Below are 19,083 nucleotides of genomic sequence, written 5' to 3'. Positions count from 1 at the left end.
GGCATGAGCCTGGCTCTGCCAAGGGTGGCTCCGGCCGCTGCCAGACGGGCGCTGGCGAGCCCGGACCACCGCCCTGCCGCGGGTGGGTCGGGTCCGCCCCCGCTCCAGCCTCAGCCCCGGCCCCACTCCCAGGCCGGCGCTCCACAGGGGAAGCCCGGCCCCGGCACGGCAGCCGCGCCGCCCCATCGCTGAGAGCGGCCGGGTAGGGCGCGGACACGCGGCTCCGCCGCCGCCACCCCTGCCCGGACCCTGGGTCGTGTCTCCGAGGGGGTTTCTCCGCCTCCCTCGCCCACCCACGCTCTCCCCACCCCGCGGACAGGCACGGCCGCCCGCCCCGCACCTGCTCCCCGACCTCCGGCCGCCGCTGCCTCCATCCCCCGGCGCCGCTCCGCGGGCGGGCAGTGGCGGCCGGGGCGGCCCGTGACGTACCGGGAGCGGCCCCGCCTCCGTCAATGAGCGCCGGGGCCGCCCCTTCCTCCGGCGGGGACCGGCGGCACCGGGCCCGGGCCCCTCCTCCCTTTCTACCGCGCTGCCGCCCGGGGGCGGTACCGGGATACGGCGGGTAGCACCGCGATACCGTGGGGGGCTCGGGGCCGGAGTGGCTCGGCTCCCCCGGGCGTACCTGGGCGCCTGCTCCTCCGCGGGCTTCGCTGAGCTACCGCCCCGGGTCCTGCTCCCCAGGAGTTACGGAAAATTCCGTCATGCCTCGTGGACTAGAGGGGCAATGGCTTTAAACTGAAAGGGAGTAGATTTAGATTAGATATTAGGAAGAAAGTCTTTACCTTGAGGGTGGTGAGGCACTGGAACAGGTTGCCCAGAGAAGCTGTGGCTGTTCAATCCCTGCGAGGCCAGGCTGGATGGGGCTTTGAGCAACCTGGCCTAATGAAAGGTGTCCATGGCAGCGAGGTTGGAACTAGATGGTCTTTAAGGTCCCCTCCAACCCAAACCATTCTATCATTCTGTGATTTCTGTGGCTCTCTGAATTGCAGTGGCTGGAGAGGGAAAAGTGTGCATCTTCTACCCAAAGTAGGGCAGACCCAAAGTGACCAGGGAGCCTCTACTGCTGCTTGCACTTGGCCAGGAGAGGACAAGTGCAGCAAGTGCTGCACACAGGTGTTGTGTGAAGAATGACAACATGGAAACTGCATCCACCTCCTCCAGCAACACTTAAAAGGATGGATCATCCACCATGCATCCAAGTGGCTGCACAGCTGTCCTCAAAGCTTGTTTGTTGGGCTCCCCATAATACTACCCCAGACATGCTTCCTTCTACCTTGTAAGTAGAAGACTGCTCATCCTCTGCTGCTCATCCAACAGGTAGGAAACTAGATGGGTTTTCCTGCATCTGAATGATGTATGATTTTGTGTCCTATAGCAGCAACTGCAAATGTATTTTGTGAGTGTTAAAAGGGAAAAGGAGCTGAATTAAAAATAGAATTGTCTGTTCTGGGATTTCAGAAGCCTTTTGTTTACTTCCTGCATAGCAGCACCTTGCTCAACTGCAAATATTTCTTCCACTGGGCAATTTTTGCAGCATACGTGCAGCACATGAACCTGCACATTACCGCAGAATGTAATTATCAAAGACATTCTTGGAACGCCATCATACAAATATCCAAAACAGCCTCCTATGTAGATCAGGTGACCAGTGAAAACATTGGGACTTAGCTTTCCTACAAGGAAGTAGCAGCTCTGCTACTTGAACAAAGCTCTATTCCATTACACAGACTTGATAGTTTGATTACTGAAGTTAAAAATACATAGTGGATGTTCTGAACTCTGATTTTTGGATGAGGATCCTGAAGTTCCTGATTTCATCGCATCTGACTCAGAGAGACTATAACAATCCAATTATGTATTATTTAAAACATTTTATTATTTAATGGCTCATTTTTCATGTATCACTTGCACATTAAGATCAGGCAGTTATGCCAACTTCTTTACATGCTTTCCTTGGAGCCCTTAGCACATTATTTTTCCTTAAGCACAATGGTCTAAGCAAACTTCAAGTTGAAAATATGAGTAGCCCAGATTAGAAAGCCAATTTTTGTTCATGTAAATACAAGTATTTTGAGAAATCATGAAGAAATTGTCTTGAGAAAACAGATGTTTTGAACTAATGGTTACCTAAGTAGAAGAAACTACCCAAGGTGCCACCAGATCTCCAGGTTAAGTTCCAGAATTATTCCAGGATGCTCTTAAGTCTATTCAATAATGAATTGTATATAATATTCAGATTCTAAAATACTCAGCTGGAAACAGACAACTGCCTAAACTTAGCTTGTTTTCCCTTACTTGAAACTGTAAGGGTAAAAAGTGTGAATTACAGCATGTTGCTGTGTGAACACAATTCAGTTCTTGGTCACTAAAAAACATCCTGGTTGTTCAGGAGTTAATCCATTGATGTAAGCTAAACTGACCAGTGACACCAGACACTGAGTAGGAGGAGGAATGACAGGTTGGCTGAACAGCTGCCAGCATCAGGAAGTGCGGGGATTGCTGGACTCCAGGACGGTTTGGGTGGGTGGTAACGAAGGATCTCTGAGGCCCGGTCTTTAGAGCATAGGGTTTATTATAAAGGATGAAGGGCCCTGCTTAGAGTTGCTAGCTGCAACTCGTGGCAGGCCCGGGGAGAGCGGGGGGAGAGAGAGGGATGGTGCCAGGTGGGTGTCCCAGCAGGAAGGTCCGAGAGAGAGAGAGTTCGGTCCCTCGGCCACACCTTATCAGGGGGCTTCAAGGTGGGCTGGGACAGGACTTGGGCCAATGGGGTTACAGACATCGGATACTTCAGGGGAGGGTTACAGGTATGGGATGAACCATACATTGGGGGGTGAGACAGGACATTCCATTTGACCTTAGGTTCTATCAGAAAGGGGGGATTGCATTATTGTTTTCGGGATGCTCAGTAATGAAGGTTTGGTATTTCAAACCTCGTTTTCATCTCGATATCTGTATTCTCTGATTCTTTTGCCAGGCCCTCATATTTATAGGGCCTTGCTATTTCATCTTCCCCAACAAGGAAGGGACCCTTCAGGACTCAGGATATTATAAAAAGCCAGGCTCAGGTGTTTTTGGTAGTGGTGCCATCCTGAGGTGCTTGCTGCCTCTAGCCATAGCATCCTGCCTGACACAGGAACACCCAACCACAGCAGACCCAGGAAGATGACAGTAGGAAAGTGTGCTGGAAGAAATTTATCTAAACCTGAGGTGATAACAGGTGATTGGAGAGAGTCTTGCATCATCAAGAAAAAGTTCTGCAACCTGCACGTCTGAGTGCAGTCACACAAGAATGAGCCTTGTGAGGCTTCATATGAAAGCAGATTTCTTTCTCTGACAGATAGTAACAGAGAGGGACCTCAGAAGGACTGTTCTCTTGGTAAAAAAGCAGAGCCTACCCTAGAAACAGTACTGCTTCGCTGCCAGACAGCAATCCTCTGTTTCAAATGAGGAGAAAAAGAACAGGTGTATTTATTTTTTCACACAGACTGGCAAAATTCCCCCATTAGGAAAAAAATCCTCTATTTGCTAGAACTACATTACCCATTCAGAAAACAGAAGCAGACAGTTTCACACCAGATCTTTGAAGACTAAATTAATCTTTTTAGGACATCTGCTGTAGGAGAATTGAAATTGATTATGTGAGCAGCTCTAGCCACCTAGTTATGAACTAGCTTCTAGCAGTTAACATTTTGGTAACCAAACCTCCAAACATCACAAGAACTTTGATTTATTTTAGAGTAAGAAATCTGATAAATGTTCCTGTAGTATCTTTGGATGTGGTTTAAGCAAGCTAAAAATGGTGAACAGACATGGGATGCTTTCAAAGGGCTTTTAACTTTAATGTTGGTAGAGGTAGTAAAAACTACTATATAAGGTTTGGTTTTTGCAAATAGGTACACTGACTTAAAAGTAAGCAGAACCCCATTTCTACACTTGGCTCCATATGGCCATATTCCTATCAGGACGACACTGGGACCAGCAGGACACAGAAATGAACCACCCAATGGACCAGTTTCATGACAAGCCTTAGCCATCTCTTTGCAGTTTTTTACAGGAGGAGGAGGACAGCCGTTGGTACTTCACTTGTAGTTACTGCAGTAGCAAAAATAGCAGATTGCTGCAAGTCTCCCAACCAGTCTGTTGTTCTGTCAATTGATTTTGAAAGATGAGTATTAAAATTATTTTATATTCTACATTAGAGAAATGCCGTTGCACAGAAGCAAGCATATTAAGTCCCTGCAAGACCCTGGTAAAGTGCAAATAAGCTCTAAGATACTTCTTGAACAACTGCACAATAAAAGGATAAAGTGAATCCCTATGGTAGCCAAATTCCCTTCAATTATCACATTATATATCTCATTCTACAACTACAGCCATGAGGACATTAAAAAGAAATATTCACTGTACTGTTCATGAAAGAAGTAAATGGGTCTTAACTGTCTTGAAATTGGCCATTCCTACCGTAATGTATTATCACTAAATCAGCTATCCTTGTCTCCATTTTTTGATTTTTTTAAAGCAACCCTGCTGCAACTGGTGGCAAAGGCTGCCTCCGGCCCCTCCAAGCACCGGTGAGCCCCTGTTTTGGCAGCTGATGGACAGACTCAAGCTAGTGTTAATAGGAGATACAGTTTTATTGCACATCTTCACCACTCTTCCTTTCTCCTTCTGCGCTGGTCTTTGCAAACAGAACAGTGAATATCAGCATGAGTGGAACACCCACTCACCTGCAGAGGAACACCCTCTGCACTTCCAGTGAGAAACTCTGACAAACATGCCCATCCCTGGGCAGTAGTCACATGCTTTGCACTGGGGAGCAGGAGCCAGGACCATGGAGGTTGATGATTAGACTCCTCTCTGTACTTGGTCTGCTACCATCTCCACAGACAAACGGAGAAAAAGCCCTAAAGCAAACATGTCAGAGCAGGAATCAGTCTGACAACTGGCAGAGATACATGAACCCTTCTTCAAACCATTACAGCTTTGTAAATAATGGGCAAAGTTCGGAGTGGGGAAATAAACAAACAGCAGTCCTGGTTCAACTTTTTACCTGTGTAGCTGCTTACTTAGGTAAGATGTTGAACCAGGACTGCTTAACCCACAGCCTGCTCTTCTGTCAAATGGGTCCAGCTGGCTGCAATTATTTCTTCCCCACCTGCTCTTGGGATGCCTTTGGTGTGTCCCATGGCATCAAGGTCACCTCAGCAGTTGGCTGCATCAGAGGAGTCCAATCCACCTGCATATCCTTGCCCATATCCAGCAATGCAGCCAGAAGTTCTCACCACAGCAACCTTCAGGAGTAGAGCTGCTTTGTCTTAAGAAAATATGTAATAGAAGAACATCTCCGCAGATGGGATCTGCACAGTGTGCATGGGAAAGTACCATGCAGGCTCCATTCATTGCTGATCCAATGCATGGTGTTCAGCATCAGAAGGGACAGATTCCTCTTTTTATTCCATCTTACTAAAATGGCTATTTTATTAAGCTGGTTTTTGTTGGGCCTTTCTTGACATGATGCAGAAAGAGCTCTGTACCATCTCCCTCTCTCATGCACTTCACTCCTCCCTGGGGCAAAATGCTCAGTAATTACAGGATAAATTGTGTTCCACAAGAAGCTGCTGGTACCAGAGATTGAGCTGGGAAAGAAGGTGTCTGGTGGGTTGATCCTAGGCAGCAATGAAGCCCCCACTGCCACTTGGTCACTCACTCCTTACTGCAGGATGACGAAGAGAATCAGCAGGGTGAAGCCATGGGGAGAATACCTATGGGTTGACATAAAAGTCTTGTAGTGAATAAAAAAGAACATAAATAAGTGATGCAAAGTCAACCATTCACCACATCCCACTAGTCCCCACATCCCACGGTCCCCAGCCGGTCTCTGAGCAACAGCTACTTTGGAAGAAACTTCCTGCCCGCAGCCTGGTTTTATTGCTGAGTGTGATGCTATGGGTCCAGCATGCCCCTTTTATCACCTGGGTCAGCTGTCCTGGCTGCTTCCCCTCTCAGCCTCTTGTGACTCCCAGCCTGTTTGCTGGAGGAGAGGGCAGAGTAACAGAGGTGGCCTTGATGCTGTGCAACCACAGTTCAGTGATGGCTAAAACACTGGTGTGCTGCCAGCAGTGTTCTAGTCACAAACACAGCACCACATGGGTCACTCTGGAAAAAGCTGACTCCATTGTAGCCAGAGCCAACACAGGACATGAAATGCCATTTGGGAGATACTCAAGCTGGCTTTCTCGCTGAACAAGTGAGGGTGCAAATGCAGCATCCAAAGTGTCAGGAGAACTATCCCTAGCCTACTCTGACTCATTTTCTCTCCACTGTGGAGTAAAGAAGAAGCAGAGAGAGAAAAGAAAAATGACAGAGAAACTACAGCTTTATCATGATTCAAAATACTACCAGGTGACCTGGAGTCAGTAGCATTACAGGACTCAAACTGTTTTTTCTTTTTCTGTTCTAGGACAAGGACAAAGTGTTCCTGGTGGCATTTACACACTGTAGCACACACCTGGCTTGTTTCTGTTAGATAAGCTCAACAGCTCTTGTACATTTAAAAACAGAACAAAACTAAATTTATGCTCTCCTTACCATGAGGAAAGAGTGCAGAATGGGAAAAAAAAAAAAAAAAACACAAAGACCATCTTTATTGCAAGAGTAATACTTGAGTCAAAGATAATTTAGACACGACAGACACAAACACTGCAGACTGACTTTTCTGAAACCCCAAGGAATTGCAGTTACAGGTGGTTTTGCTTCTGCTTAATACAGAGTCTATCCCAGAGAGAAAATTAACATTCTCATGTGTCCTCTGAGCCAATCTGGCCAGCCCCAAGAGTAGGCCCCTTGGGGGCCCATGCCACTGCACCTCTTCCCTAGTTGTGGAAGGCCGAATCTCCAGTGCTCTTCTGCTCAGCTGACGCTTGTGCTACCTATGCTGGCAGTGTCCCTTGGCACCCTTGACCCCTCTATGCCCTTGTAATTTCAGATGCCTTTTGCTAGGCATACTTGGAATATGCACCCAAGTGTCTCCTGCTGGCAAACACCATGTGGAACACTAAATGGAGCTGATGTGGGAGGGCTTCCAACATTACGCAAGCTGCATAAAATACCTGTCATAACGCTTAGCACCTCCCCTCTGCCACAAATGTCTCACAGAAGAAGCAGGCAGGCCACTGCCAGTCAAGGTTTCAGTCTTAAGAGCATATTTGCAAAAGATCTTTCTTTCAGATGAGGAAGTGTAAGCTTTTTCTCACAAAAAAAAAAAAAAAAACAAACAAAAAAAAAAAAAAAAAACACCAAAGAATCAGATTACCACACTCTTGGCTTTTTTTATTACTGTCATTGCTCACTGACCACATCTTGCTGTTAGAGCATGCATCCTACGCCCAGTGTTTCTCAGTGTTATTGCCTATATTTGCCCAAATCAACTCACTTTTTATGCAACCATACTAAGTGCTTTCCATTAATTCAAGGTGAATTTAAACTGCCTGTACCAGGGAGACACTCCAGTTGCCTCCTCTGGAAAAAATTGTCTCTGAAGCTAGAAGGAAACATTAGCATAACTGCAGTTTGGTCACAGGAAACTTTACCAACAGTTCTTTACACCATATGGAAATGCAAAATGGGCATTTTCCACTGTGTGACCAATATGTCTGTGCCTCTTCAGCACAGACTCTCTTTATCAAATATTTTAGAAAAATACTCTTTCCATCACGCACCACAGCACATGCCATGTTTAATATCTGTGCAAAAAATGCACATTCTGCTCTGGACCACGAGGTCCCTGGAAGAGAGTTACACCAGGCTGTGGGATCTGAACCTGTGAGGTCAGCTGCCTGTCCTTGTGCTGCAGGGGCTGACCATCCTGCCGTCATAGCAGAGCCTCTCCTGTTACACACTGCGTTTGCTTCAAGAAAGCTCCTCTGTCCATGTGTGAGGAGCAAGGCCACCACCGGGTGGTTTGAACAGCCCCCAGATGCAGTGCCAGGCATGCTAGCAGCAGGCCACCAGGCCAGAGAATCAGACCCTGCTCCCACTCCCACCAGGGACAAATACCTCCAGCTCCCTCCTGCAGCCTTTCCAGAGGCGAGCTGAGTGGTGAATACTCCTTCATCCTCACTATCCAAAGACGATGAAACTAGGCTGGAGTAGAAAAAAAACACATGAAGCAACATCTCTTACCAGCCATGTCCAGGAAACATAGCTGGAGATTTCTGGACCACCAGATAATAACTCAGTCAACAGCAGCAGGGCCGTGAGTTACACACAGCTCTTCACCCACCAGACCAGCCTCCGAAGTCACTTTTCTGCTGCTCCTGCATTTATCCCGGTGCCATATGCTTACAGGGAAAATTACACCCTGTGTTCTGTTACAGCTACTTAGCAGTACATGATGCCCACAGCACACACTGATCAAGATTATCCTTAACCTTTTCAGTTTTCTTTCTGTAGATACTTGCAGAAAGGGGCTGGCTGAAATACTTCACAATAAGGGGATTTTTGAGCAGCAGTGCCAAAACTTTTATTAAAGAACACTTTTATTAAAGTTTATAAAGAACACTTTTATTAAAGGCAGAGCACCTCCATCAAGGATCAGGTTTCCAACAGCTGGAATTACCCTTTTCTCTTCAAAGATACAGAACCTGAAATTTGAACCATGAGCAAACATCCAGGCTTTTAATATTCACCTCAAATGACTTCGTCTATCAAAGGAGCACCAGCTATCAGACACCACTGACCCAAATGCTTTTGCCCCTGCCCGAGGCATTTGCATTTCACTCACCAGGTCTTTCCATGCTTTTAAATAACAACTTGTTGGTCTACTGATGTTACCATATGAAAGAAAAGTGATGCCTTCACCAGGAAGTACTCCATGGAGCAAGCTTTCAGTGAACTGCATTATGCTGAATCAAAAGATAGGGTAAATGTCAAAGTTTGCTACAAGAACCATCAGTACCATTTGGGATTGCTGTATATAAAAGCTGATGACCTAGCAAAGCCAGATGTTTTTTTCCACACATTGTGTCCCTCTGAATCACGAATGCAAAGTGACACAAGAGAACCTACCTGAGAGGGAAGGACCAAACATAGCATGACTCAAAGACCCAGCCCAACAATTTGTTAGCAAAAATACCATGATTGTGCTGCAAGCACTAACTTGTACCTAGCCCTCTTCTCTTCAGAGAAAACTTTTAGTATTGACCATGCCTCTGCCAGGAAGAAAAAAAAGCAAACCCACAAAATTTACAGTACCATTTGCATCCTGGCTTCTGATCTGCAGTCAAACAAGCTGCCATGTTGGCCCAGGAGCGCTTGCCTCCTTGCCTTCTTCCAGGACTAAATTCCTGTCTTCTTTCTTACCACACATTTCATACTCAGCTTCTCTTTGAGATGTCCTCTCTCTGGCCTCACCTCCATTCCAAAGCAACCCTGAGCCAGACATGCTTGGAGCATGTGACCAAAGGATTCCTTACCCCTGGTATATAAAATCTTATTTGTCAGCAAAGAGGAGGAAAAGAGGCTCTATGTAACATCCAAACAGTAAGAGTAATGCATTTCTACAACAGATCTTCTATCTCGCCACACCACAGCCTTTTACAGCATGACAGTGAACTTGGAGCTTAGGTCTTAAAAATATTTCAAGATGCTTTTATGTCCTATCCTGCAGTCTGACTTCTCCTTCCAGCAGTGGAGGGACTGGAATTTCCCTAGGAAAGAGCAATAGAAACATGCTTTGGATACCATTTCAGCGCACACTGTGAAGAGTTCACAGCACAGGTCTGCAATACTGAAATAGGATGGAAGCAGATGGTACCTCAGCCTCAAGGTCACCCTAATTTTATTTTTACTTCATGTTCTTCATATCAAGAAGACATATTTAGACTGAAAGTGACCAAAGGCTAAGCTTTTTACTGAAAGAAAGCATAAAGCATATTTTGGAATGGAAAAAGAATTTATTGTCAAATCTTCTCTTTTGCTCCTTTCTCAAACCTCCTCAGGACCTGTTTTTGTACTCATTGCCAAAATGAATTTCTTGTTATCCTTTTAGTAAATTAAGCATTCTTATTGCAGTAAATACTCTTATGAGCACTGGTGGTTTACTGGTTCTCAGCTAGCCCTCTGCTTTTGAAACAAAACAAAACCAAAGGGTCTGTGCTCAGCTTCCCTTAGCCCATGGGTGCCTGCCCAACATGGACTGTGCTTTTAAACTATGGCTCATCTAACATCCCCAGACTTCAGACCCTGGAAACGTATGCAAAAGCTCAATTCTTAACTTCTAAGCCCTCTGAGAAGGGAGAGACTAGAGGACAGCAGAGCAAAACCAAACATGCTAGTTCTATTATAAGTAAATACATTGTTAAGCGAAGTCTGTTTGGTCTTGCAATTTGTCTCTTCTGTTCTTAGACTTTCTGAAGTTTGGAACTTTTCCATGGCTACTTTTAGCTTTAAAGACACTTCTGTTTTTATTTCATAAACTCAGCTGTGCACTATTGGCTTAATTCAGCTCCAGATCTGAACTAAGAGGGCCATTCACATCAGCTGTTGAGCCCACAAAGTAAAAGAACCAAACCTTTGAAGGTGGAAATGCATGGTAAATATTTTACAGTCTCTTTCACACTTTTAATTGCCTGTCCTTCATTGCTGTGCCAGCTAGATAGTATATTTTTTTTTGTTTTGACCACACTGACTTACCTTACAAAAATGAGGGGCTAATTACAGAAAGCCTTTATCAAGTCATGCTTGTTTTCAGTTGAACTCTAACCTGGCCATTGCTAAAATGTGGCACTACAAAGATGTAGTGGGATTCCCACAAATTGATTGGCTGTATAACGCTTGCTCCTCTGCATTTTCAGCTGGTTCTTTATCCTTGCAAGCTCTTCACTACAAATAGGACTCTATGGCTTTGTTCAAGATAACTGGGCACAAGCAGACAGAGCTGCTTTGCCTCTGGGGGAAAAATACTCTTGCCTGAGGGAGATTTTTACCTCTTCTGGAAGGAGGGAAAACCAGGAAGACTATGGCTTTTATCAGAAGTAAAAATGCAAAAATACTACAGCTCTACCTACTACTACTACCTAGCCTTAAAGGAAAGAATATTTACTATTGACAAATAAACAGGTAAGAAGCACAATTTGTTCCTTATTTCTTATGCAACAGAACAAAAAGGCTGTATGGTTGAAGCTAGTGGCTACATACAAAAGCAAACCCTAGCTACATGCATAATATTGTTCAAATTGTTTATCTAGAAGCTTTATAGAGCAGTAATACTGCTAAAACATTCAAGCTTTGCAAAATGTGCTTAATTTTTCTTTCTACAATGAGGACTACCTGCAAGAGTGGGAAAAAATAAGGCTTTACAGAGACACTACAATTATGGGAATCAGGTAGCAATGCAGAGGTTTGCTTTGATGCCAGCATTTCACCTCCGAGATTAACACACCCTCTCAAATGAGGTGGGAAAGGTCAAGAAAGAAAACAATGAAGTTTATTACAAAATATTCTAAGTGGTAGGCTTACAGCAACTGAAGTAATTTCTAGCTCAGAAATTTTTTGTAGATGAAGACACATATTTGGCATATCTAGCATATGTAATTACCCAAAGTAATTGACTAAGGTAATTTGTTGCCCAACAGTGATATGCTTCTAACCCTACAGACACAGTAAACTGAAAACCTCTTCATTTACATCAGGCAACAGTCCCAGTATCCAGAAGAACGATACCTCTGTAACAGATGCACCGGGAGCTTTTTTATGCTGTGCAGCCCAAAAGCCAGGGATGACCTAGATGCTGGTGCTGCAAGAGGCACCATCCGACTCTTGCTGATGCCTTTGATGTTGTCTCGCTCGACACTGCAGTGCAAGGAATTTCAACCACCACGGTATTTTTACCACTCCATCTCACAAAACTAATTGCACGAGGGAAAAGGAAGCAAAACTTTAAAAAAAAAAAAAAAAAAAAAAAAAAAAAATTGTAAGGCCTCTTAAGATCAAACCTCGCCATCCTTATTTAGTTACTGCTGCGCGGAACGACGATTTCTTCAGCAAATGAAGGACTGGTAGTTAAGGGTTCCCTGAGGCCGTACGCTCTCTGCCCACCCTGCCGCACCCGCGGAGTCGATGGCAGCCGCCGGAGCTGCAGCAGGTGGTGAGACGGGGCCGGGCGGAGTGCCCTGGCTGCAGGGCTTCTGTACGGCCCTGGCTCCTGCCTTCTGCTTCCCCCGTCTTTATATTCCCCTCTTCCTGCAGGCGGAAAATCTGCTCTGCCGGCTGCAGGAGAATTTTGAGGCTGTGACGGAGAAGTTGACGCTGAGAAATATCTTCTTTGGAACGTGGGGTATCGCGGCTGGGTTTGGGATCCCGCGGCTGGGGCCCCCCGCGTACTGATGAGGGTGGGCGGGATCTTTGCTTCTAACAGCGGGATGGGCTTCTTTCTTAAACATCAAATTAGCGTAGAATGTGTGACGTGAGTAAACACCTATGACGTAAAGGCACCTGACTTCCCCCCCCCCCCCCCCGCCTGGTATAGATCCCTTTTTCTAAGAAGGAAGTCCTAAAAAATGTTTCACTACAAGTAGCAAGGTAGTCTCTGTGCAACAATTCTGGCTTTCAAGTAAAATAAGTATTGAATTATGTGCAAAGATTCTGAAGGTGCATTTAAAAAAAGCATCTCCAAAAATGCAGCTCAAATGAGCCACGGTTTAAAAGCAGCTGTTGGCCTGAGTATGACAAGGTGAGCCCTCAAAAGACGAAAATCAGACCTGAAGGGGCTTTGAGCTTTCTTATTACATGTGCTTACAGAAACTACCTCTGCTTTCTGAAGCATTTATTAATTTTTTTTCGGAAACTTGACCTTGTTTGAGTAGCACTCATGTCCTGATTCTGTAGGTTACCTGTATGGTATCACCTAAAAGAGTTCCTCAGAAAGAAAACAATCTCTTACACAGTTCATTCATGAGTATTTGCAAAGGCTTTTGATACTAAGAATTTGAATGCTTATCTGTCGTAAGAGAACATGGGATTGTGTTCTAACAATACCACCTTGTGTGTGCTTCATCTTGCATTAACCATGAACAAGTAAAAGGCTGACATATCTGGAAGAAAGCTGCTTGTTCTTCTTACAGAAGAAAAAACCTGTAAAATTGCAGAACTCTTATTTATAGAAGTTATCTTTAACTTTTTACTGGAAGAAATGGGTGAGCACATCAGTGACCTTGAGAAGCATGTTGCTGACCTGATGACAGAGGCTGGGGTAGAAAACAGCGATGAAGACTTGGGAGTAAAGACATTTACTTAAGTTTTTCTGTGTTTTATATATTTCCATTTAGGTTTAAGTGATGGGCGAATAATGGTGTTTACATATTTAGTAGACCTGCATTTTCTTGGATTTGAAAGTATACTTGTTAAAAATATATTTAATATACCTTGGAATTTTTTTTGCCAAGAAACAAAGAATGCGATCACTTTCACAAAAGAAAAACTGCATCTTGCTGCCTCCGTTCCAGCTGAGTGCAATATATAAGGGGGCAGTGCTAAATTACCAAGTGTGTAAATCGAGGCTGTCCATTCATAGTGAAATGCGTGTGGCCTGAAGTGTTCCTGCTCACCATTCCGGCCCCTCAGGTATGCTAACCTAGCTGAGGATTCTTGCTGGTATAAATTTGTGTACCTCTGCTTTTAAACCTACTACAGCTTCCCAGTGTGGCTTGGAGCACACCTCTCACATACACTCACCCCAAACACAACAGTAAATTGTCATCAGTCACTTCATAATATAAAATCATGCTACATTTCAGGATTGTTTTGGATTTTATATTTGTCTGTTAAAAATGCCAGTCCCCTCCCTGATAGATGCCTGACTCTGTGTTCTTATTATTTATGAGGCAGCACTGCTTCCCTGTTCTGTGGATGCAAGTGATGTTGTCTTCCTGTTGTTGCACACTTTCCTGATTCAAATTGAGACACATCAATTATTCTTGTCATTGGAACTTCTTACCCAGTGAAAGACAGGAATGTCTGCAAACATTCCGAAGTAACTTAGGTATCTGTTCATTCTGATGACTTTTGCACAAGGTACACAATAATTTTCAGAAATTCAGAAAGACAATCCACAAAGATGTATTTAACTGTACAGAGATCTTCCTATCTCCATGCTGAATCACATTCATTAATAAATCACTAACCTACTTATTCACTGTATCTTTGCAGCACTGAAATGAGGATGTGTTTGAGGTAGATTAAGGGCAGAACAGCATAGCACTGACTCCAAGATTTTACAGTCAAGTGTCACACTGACAAAAAATGTTAAGGGAAAACAAATGTGTTTGTATCATGTCATAACAGAACCTGGAAAAAAAATTTAACTATTACTCCAGGAAAAAAATAGAAAGCTGGGTATGTTCATCTTAGTGGGCACTTTATTTTCTGGAGCTGAAAAAGAACTGTTGGTTTCAGAGAAGACAAAGCCATTATTTTGGATAGAAAACTATATCCTATATAGTGAACTTACCCAATCACAAATGTTTTCAATGTATGAAAATGTATTTAATATTAAAATAATAAGATTTATTGCCTTTTTGGCTTGTATGTTCTTAGAATAAACCATTCTGTACTAAAAAAATGGCAGTGTGTATGCTACAACTGCTCAGTTGTTGCTCTTTTCACAAGCCCACTCAAAGCTGTGCACACCATTGCAGGTAAAATCACCCAGGTATTTATATTGTGACAATTTCAGTTCTTTAATGTTAGCTACGTTGATGAAAACAGTTTGTTTTATTTAAAGACCTGGAAAAAGATGAGGAATTCTAGTTGCCAGGCATGTCCAGAAGAAATTGGTAGTCAGAAAACAGGACATCTGCACTGAAGTTAAAGTGGCTGTACACCAAAACACTCCTAGCCTTTGCAGGGAAGATTTAATCTGAAATGTAATGGGAACCTTTTACCATAAATGTGGAAACTGAAGCATTGCCAGGTTAACAGAATACCTCAGCTAATGAGGGAGAAATGCTATTACAGCCTTCATTAATATCAAGAAATCATTCCAATTAATGCTTTAATCAGTGTAGACTTGCACGTACTGTCAGAGTGGGTGGAGAGGTTGGTATGCTGGAGAACAGGCTGGAGAAGTGGGCCAACAGGACGTTGCTGAAGTTCAAAATGCCAAGTTGGGTAGGTGTGAGAGGCTGGCTGGCACTGCTTTGCAGGAAAGGCATCTGGAGGAAAGGTTGACTGCCGAGCCGTGGGGGCTTGTAGCCACTCGGCACAAAGCTCGGATAGCTGGTACATCTGAGGGTCCACCAGAAGAACAGGAGGGACACTCAGGCTGCTGAAATCCTGCTTGTTTATTGAAGGGTTGCAGAAGGGGCAGACAGGGAGACAACGAAGCAGAAGGGAGGCAGATTCCGAGAGCCCCGAAGGGCGGGGTGAGGATTCTTTTAACTGCGTAAGGGTAGGAGGGTTTAGCATTCGAGGGTACAATCGGGAAAAGGCTAAAGGGAGGGGAAATATAACATTAACCAGTGGGGAAAAGGGAAAGGAGTGTTCTTGGTGGAAGAACCAAAGGGAAAACGTGGAACAGAGAAGATTCTAGGCTAAGGGGCAGACTTGAACAATAACTGACAGGACAGGGGGAGGGTACAATTCTCTTACAAAAGGGGGTGGAGAACTCATACAACTGCTGTTTCCCATGGCAACCCTAGACTGCCTTCCCCAACCCCTCCTCCTACATCTCCCCCGTTTTTATTTATTAAATAAGCATTTCCCAACGTTTTAAGCAACATACGTCTAAACAAAAATAAAGCAAGCGAGATAATGAACATTATCAGAAAGATCCAAGAGTCCCCTGAGGATGATAGCAACCCACCCTGGGACACCCCATTGAGACAGCAGTTTATTCACAGGGTCTACAGTCGAGGTCTCAGTTTTGATGTCGTCAACTTGCTCTCGGATCCGCTGGATATTAGCTTGGATGGATGTGCTCTTTGATGCCAGATTGAAGCAACACATTCCTTCAAAGTCCTCACAGCTGTGGCCATGGGCAAGCAGTAAGAAGTCAATAGCAGCCCTATTTTGCAGTGTGGCGTGCCTGGTGACTTCTTCGTCCGCTAGCAAGTCGGAAAGGGCAGCGGACGTGGCGTTGGCCTGCTTACTGAGCCAACACTCAAGGTGAGAAAGCTCCCCGAGGGCCTTTCCTGTGGCATACCACGGTAAAAATATGGATACCGTGACTCTCTTCGTCTTTCCCCATTTGTAAATTTTTGAATCACAATTTTTGTCGAATTGGTTATAGGATCTCTTTTTGTGAGCCAATTTATTTTCGTTTTTCCAATTTAAAATTTGGGTTTTGTTCGGTGTCAGTGTGGTAAGCTGGCCAAGGCTGCAGGGGCCTCCCTGGATTTGGGAGGGAATCCCTGCCCACACCCTGTGGCCACAGATGAGAAAAACCCCCCTGGCAAGCACCCTGGGAACTGAGGAGGACCTAGATACCATGGTAGAGGTGTAATTGCACCAATTTGCTGCATGGTATCTCCGATCGTGAGGAGATACATTGTGTCTTTTTAATTCTTGAGTACCAGCGGGGTGGAGTTTAGCCATTTGATCCCAGTCTTTCTGGGAGGGCTGGTACCTAAACCTGACACAATATGTTGCCTGAGAGGAGCCCAATAGGTCCAATTCTTGGGGCTCCTGTGGTGCATGTGGCAGAATCCTCGTCCACTCATCCCAGGTGTCCACAGGATTAGGTTTTTTTCCTGCATATGGATAGTCGTTTGGTGACAGGGGGACTCCTACCAGGCACGTGGATAACGGATTGTCCACACTTCCCATGGCCATGCAGAAGTTGTCCTGCTGCAAGGACTTCGCCAGTGTGACCCATATGTTTTCTCTCGGCTGTGGGACTATCCAGCTCCTGACCGGTGACAGCCAGATGATGGCGATCAGGAGCATCAGATGTTTCAGAGGTGTCCTCAAGGCGGCAGTCATCCTCAGCGTCTTGTGATAAAAGAAAGCATAACTTAAATGATAAACGTTCCTCAGTGGTCCCTCCCCAAACTCCCCCGTTTTTATTTATTAAATAAGCACTAAATAAAATTAGAGAAAAGGGATAAGGATTGAGGGAAAGGGGAGGTTAGGGGAAAGGAAAGGGCACAGGGGGCGATGGGGTAATTGGGTACGTAGAGTTCAGCGGGGGAAAGTATCTTCGGGTAATCATGACACGTGTGACGATATTGGGAGGAACGGTCTTTCTTCTCCTCCTCTTCCAGGCAGTGGAAACTCCGTCCAGCGATGAGGTGTTCTCGGTGGTTTGCACCAGGGACACGTTGTCTGCTGAGCTGGCACCTCTACGAAGGGCTTGACATATTTCCCCAGAATCCATATTGGTCCTTTATCTGTAGAAACACAGGCATACCCTCTCCCCCAGGTTATTAGAGGGAAAGGGCCCTGGATAGCTTTGGATTCCGGGTCCTTTATCAAGACTGGTGGCCTCTCGGTGAGTTGCGCTCTGGTGTTATTGTGAAAATGGCGGATAATAGGAGGGTCAGGCTCCCTTTCTGAGCAGTTTAAAAAATTCAGGATATACAGGACCTTACATAACCTTTCGGCTGGGCTCACTGTAATGTCCGGGTTATGTTGCTGTTCAAGGAGCCTTTTTAGATTTCTATGGGCCCTCTCTATTATCGCCTGTCCTGTAGGATTGTGGGGAATTCCGGTGGTATGGGAAATTCCCCACTGTTGCGCAAACTCACCGAAGCGCTTTGACGCATAGCATGGGCCATTATAAGTTTTTATGTGAGATGGGACTCCCAACGTAGAGAATGCCATGAAAAGATGTTTAATGGCATCCCTGTTTTTTTCGCCTGCGTGGACGGAGGCAAACACTGCGCCGGAAAACGTGTCAATAGAGACATGTATGTATTTCATCCGACCAAACGGCTCAAAGTGTGTTACATCTGTCTGCCATATCTCTAGCACTCCCAACCCTCGGGGATTTGTCCCCGTAATGAGAGAAGGGAGAGCCAAAGACTGGCAGCTCAGGCAGATACAAACAATGGCTCTTGCCTGTGCTATCGAGATCTTAAATTGTTGCACAAGAGCCGGGGCATTCTGATGGTAAAATGCATGGCTGAGCCGCACTTGCCGGAGTATGTCTGGTAACGTGGTTGAAGTGGTTGCAGATATTTGTGTTGACATGGCTAGGAGGTCCGCTCTCCGATTACCTTCAGTGATCTCTCCGGGTAAATCGGTGTGTGCCCTTATGTGCATGATATGATAAGGTTGCTCTCTATGGGAAAGTAGCCAAATGAGATCAGAGAGTAAACTGTATAAATTTTTGTTTGAAACTTCTTTGAGGAGGGCACCTTCGGCCCTTTCTGCTAGCCCAGCGACATAGGCCGAATCAGTGACCACATTCAGAGGCTGTTGAAATTTTCTGAATGCTCTCACGACTGCGGCAAGTTCCGTGATCTGGGGGGAACCCTCAACCAGTTGGACGGACATCAGACTCCCACTTCTGACTGTCCGGGTCCTTCCAAGTGATCACTGATTTGTGGGATCTGCCCGACCCATCGGTGAACACCGTGAGAGCACCTGGAATTGGTGTTTTACTTTTAAACATTCTTGGGGCCAAATGCAATGTATCCTTAAACAATTTATGCTTAGGATAGTGAACCGAAATTTGTCCGGGGTAACTGTCCAGAGCAATGAGCAAATTTTCATTAGTTTGCAACAACGAGTCCAATTGATCTAATGTAACAGGTAAGTAAATGCACGCAGGGTCACACCCTGCAAGAGTTTGGAGGCGGTGTCGTGCCTTCATTATTAAAGTGGCTAGCAATTCTGCAGGGGTCGTGATCGTCCTAGAGGGCTGGTGTGGTAGGAAGAGCCACTCTAAGATGACCAGGGGATCAGATGCTCTGTTATCCCACTGGAAGAGAAGTCCATGGAGGTGGGGGCACTTACCCAACACCGCGAAGTTCACGGGAAGGGTCCGGACCACGCGGTGTGCCTGGCGAGACTTCAGAGCAACAGCAACCCGTCCCAGGGCTTCCCGCGCGGCAGGTGTCAGCTCGTGCGGTGAGGCGAGGTCTC

The 19,083-nt window shown here is 45.4% G+C and overlaps 2 protein-coding genes across 11 annotated transcripts in view; one reads left to right on the top strand and one right to left on the bottom strand.

Moving 5' to 3' along the window:
• The window catches only part of SLC66A2 (solute carrier family 66 member 2), a 165,521-nt gene extending 165,038 nt beyond the window's left edge, over positions 1-483 (bottom strand). For 4 of the 10 annotated variants that reach the window (XR_008440802.1, XR_008440790.1, XR_008440793.1 and 1 more), the window contains exon 1: positions 341-480. The gene's annotated coding sequence lies outside the window, so the exon portion shown is untranslated. Of the gene's footprint in view, positions 1-340 lie in introns of all 10 variants that reach the window. The other 6 variants (XM_054000390.1, XM_054000400.1, XM_054000450.1 and 3 more) reach the window with 6 other exon arrangements.
• Positions 484-11,986: 11,503 nt separating this feature from the next.
• On the top strand, positions 11,987-14,187 carry HSBP1L1 (heat shock factor binding protein 1 like 1). The gene is made up of 3 exons (XM_053983988.1): positions 11,987-12,313; positions 13,182-13,276; positions 13,503-14,187. The coding sequence occupies exons 1-3, from the start codon at positions 12,118-12,120 to the stop codon at positions 13,587-13,589; spliced, it is 378 nt and encodes a 125-aa protein (XP_053839963.1). The 5' UTR covers positions 11,987-12,117; the 3' UTR covers positions 13,590-14,187.
• The last annotated feature ends 4,896 nt before the right edge of the window (positions 14,188-19,083 follow it).

This window comes from Vidua macroura, chromosome 1, assembly GCF_024509145.1.
Source record: "Vidua macroura isolate BioBank_ID:100142 chromosome 1, ASM2450914v1, whole genome shotgun sequence".
NCBI classification, from domain to species: Eukaryota; Metazoa; Chordata; class Aves; order Passeriformes; family Viduidae; genus Vidua; species Vidua macroura.
The sequence above is the reverse complement of the archived record's forward strand: the minus strand, read 5'-3'. Positions and strand labels throughout refer to the sequence as shown.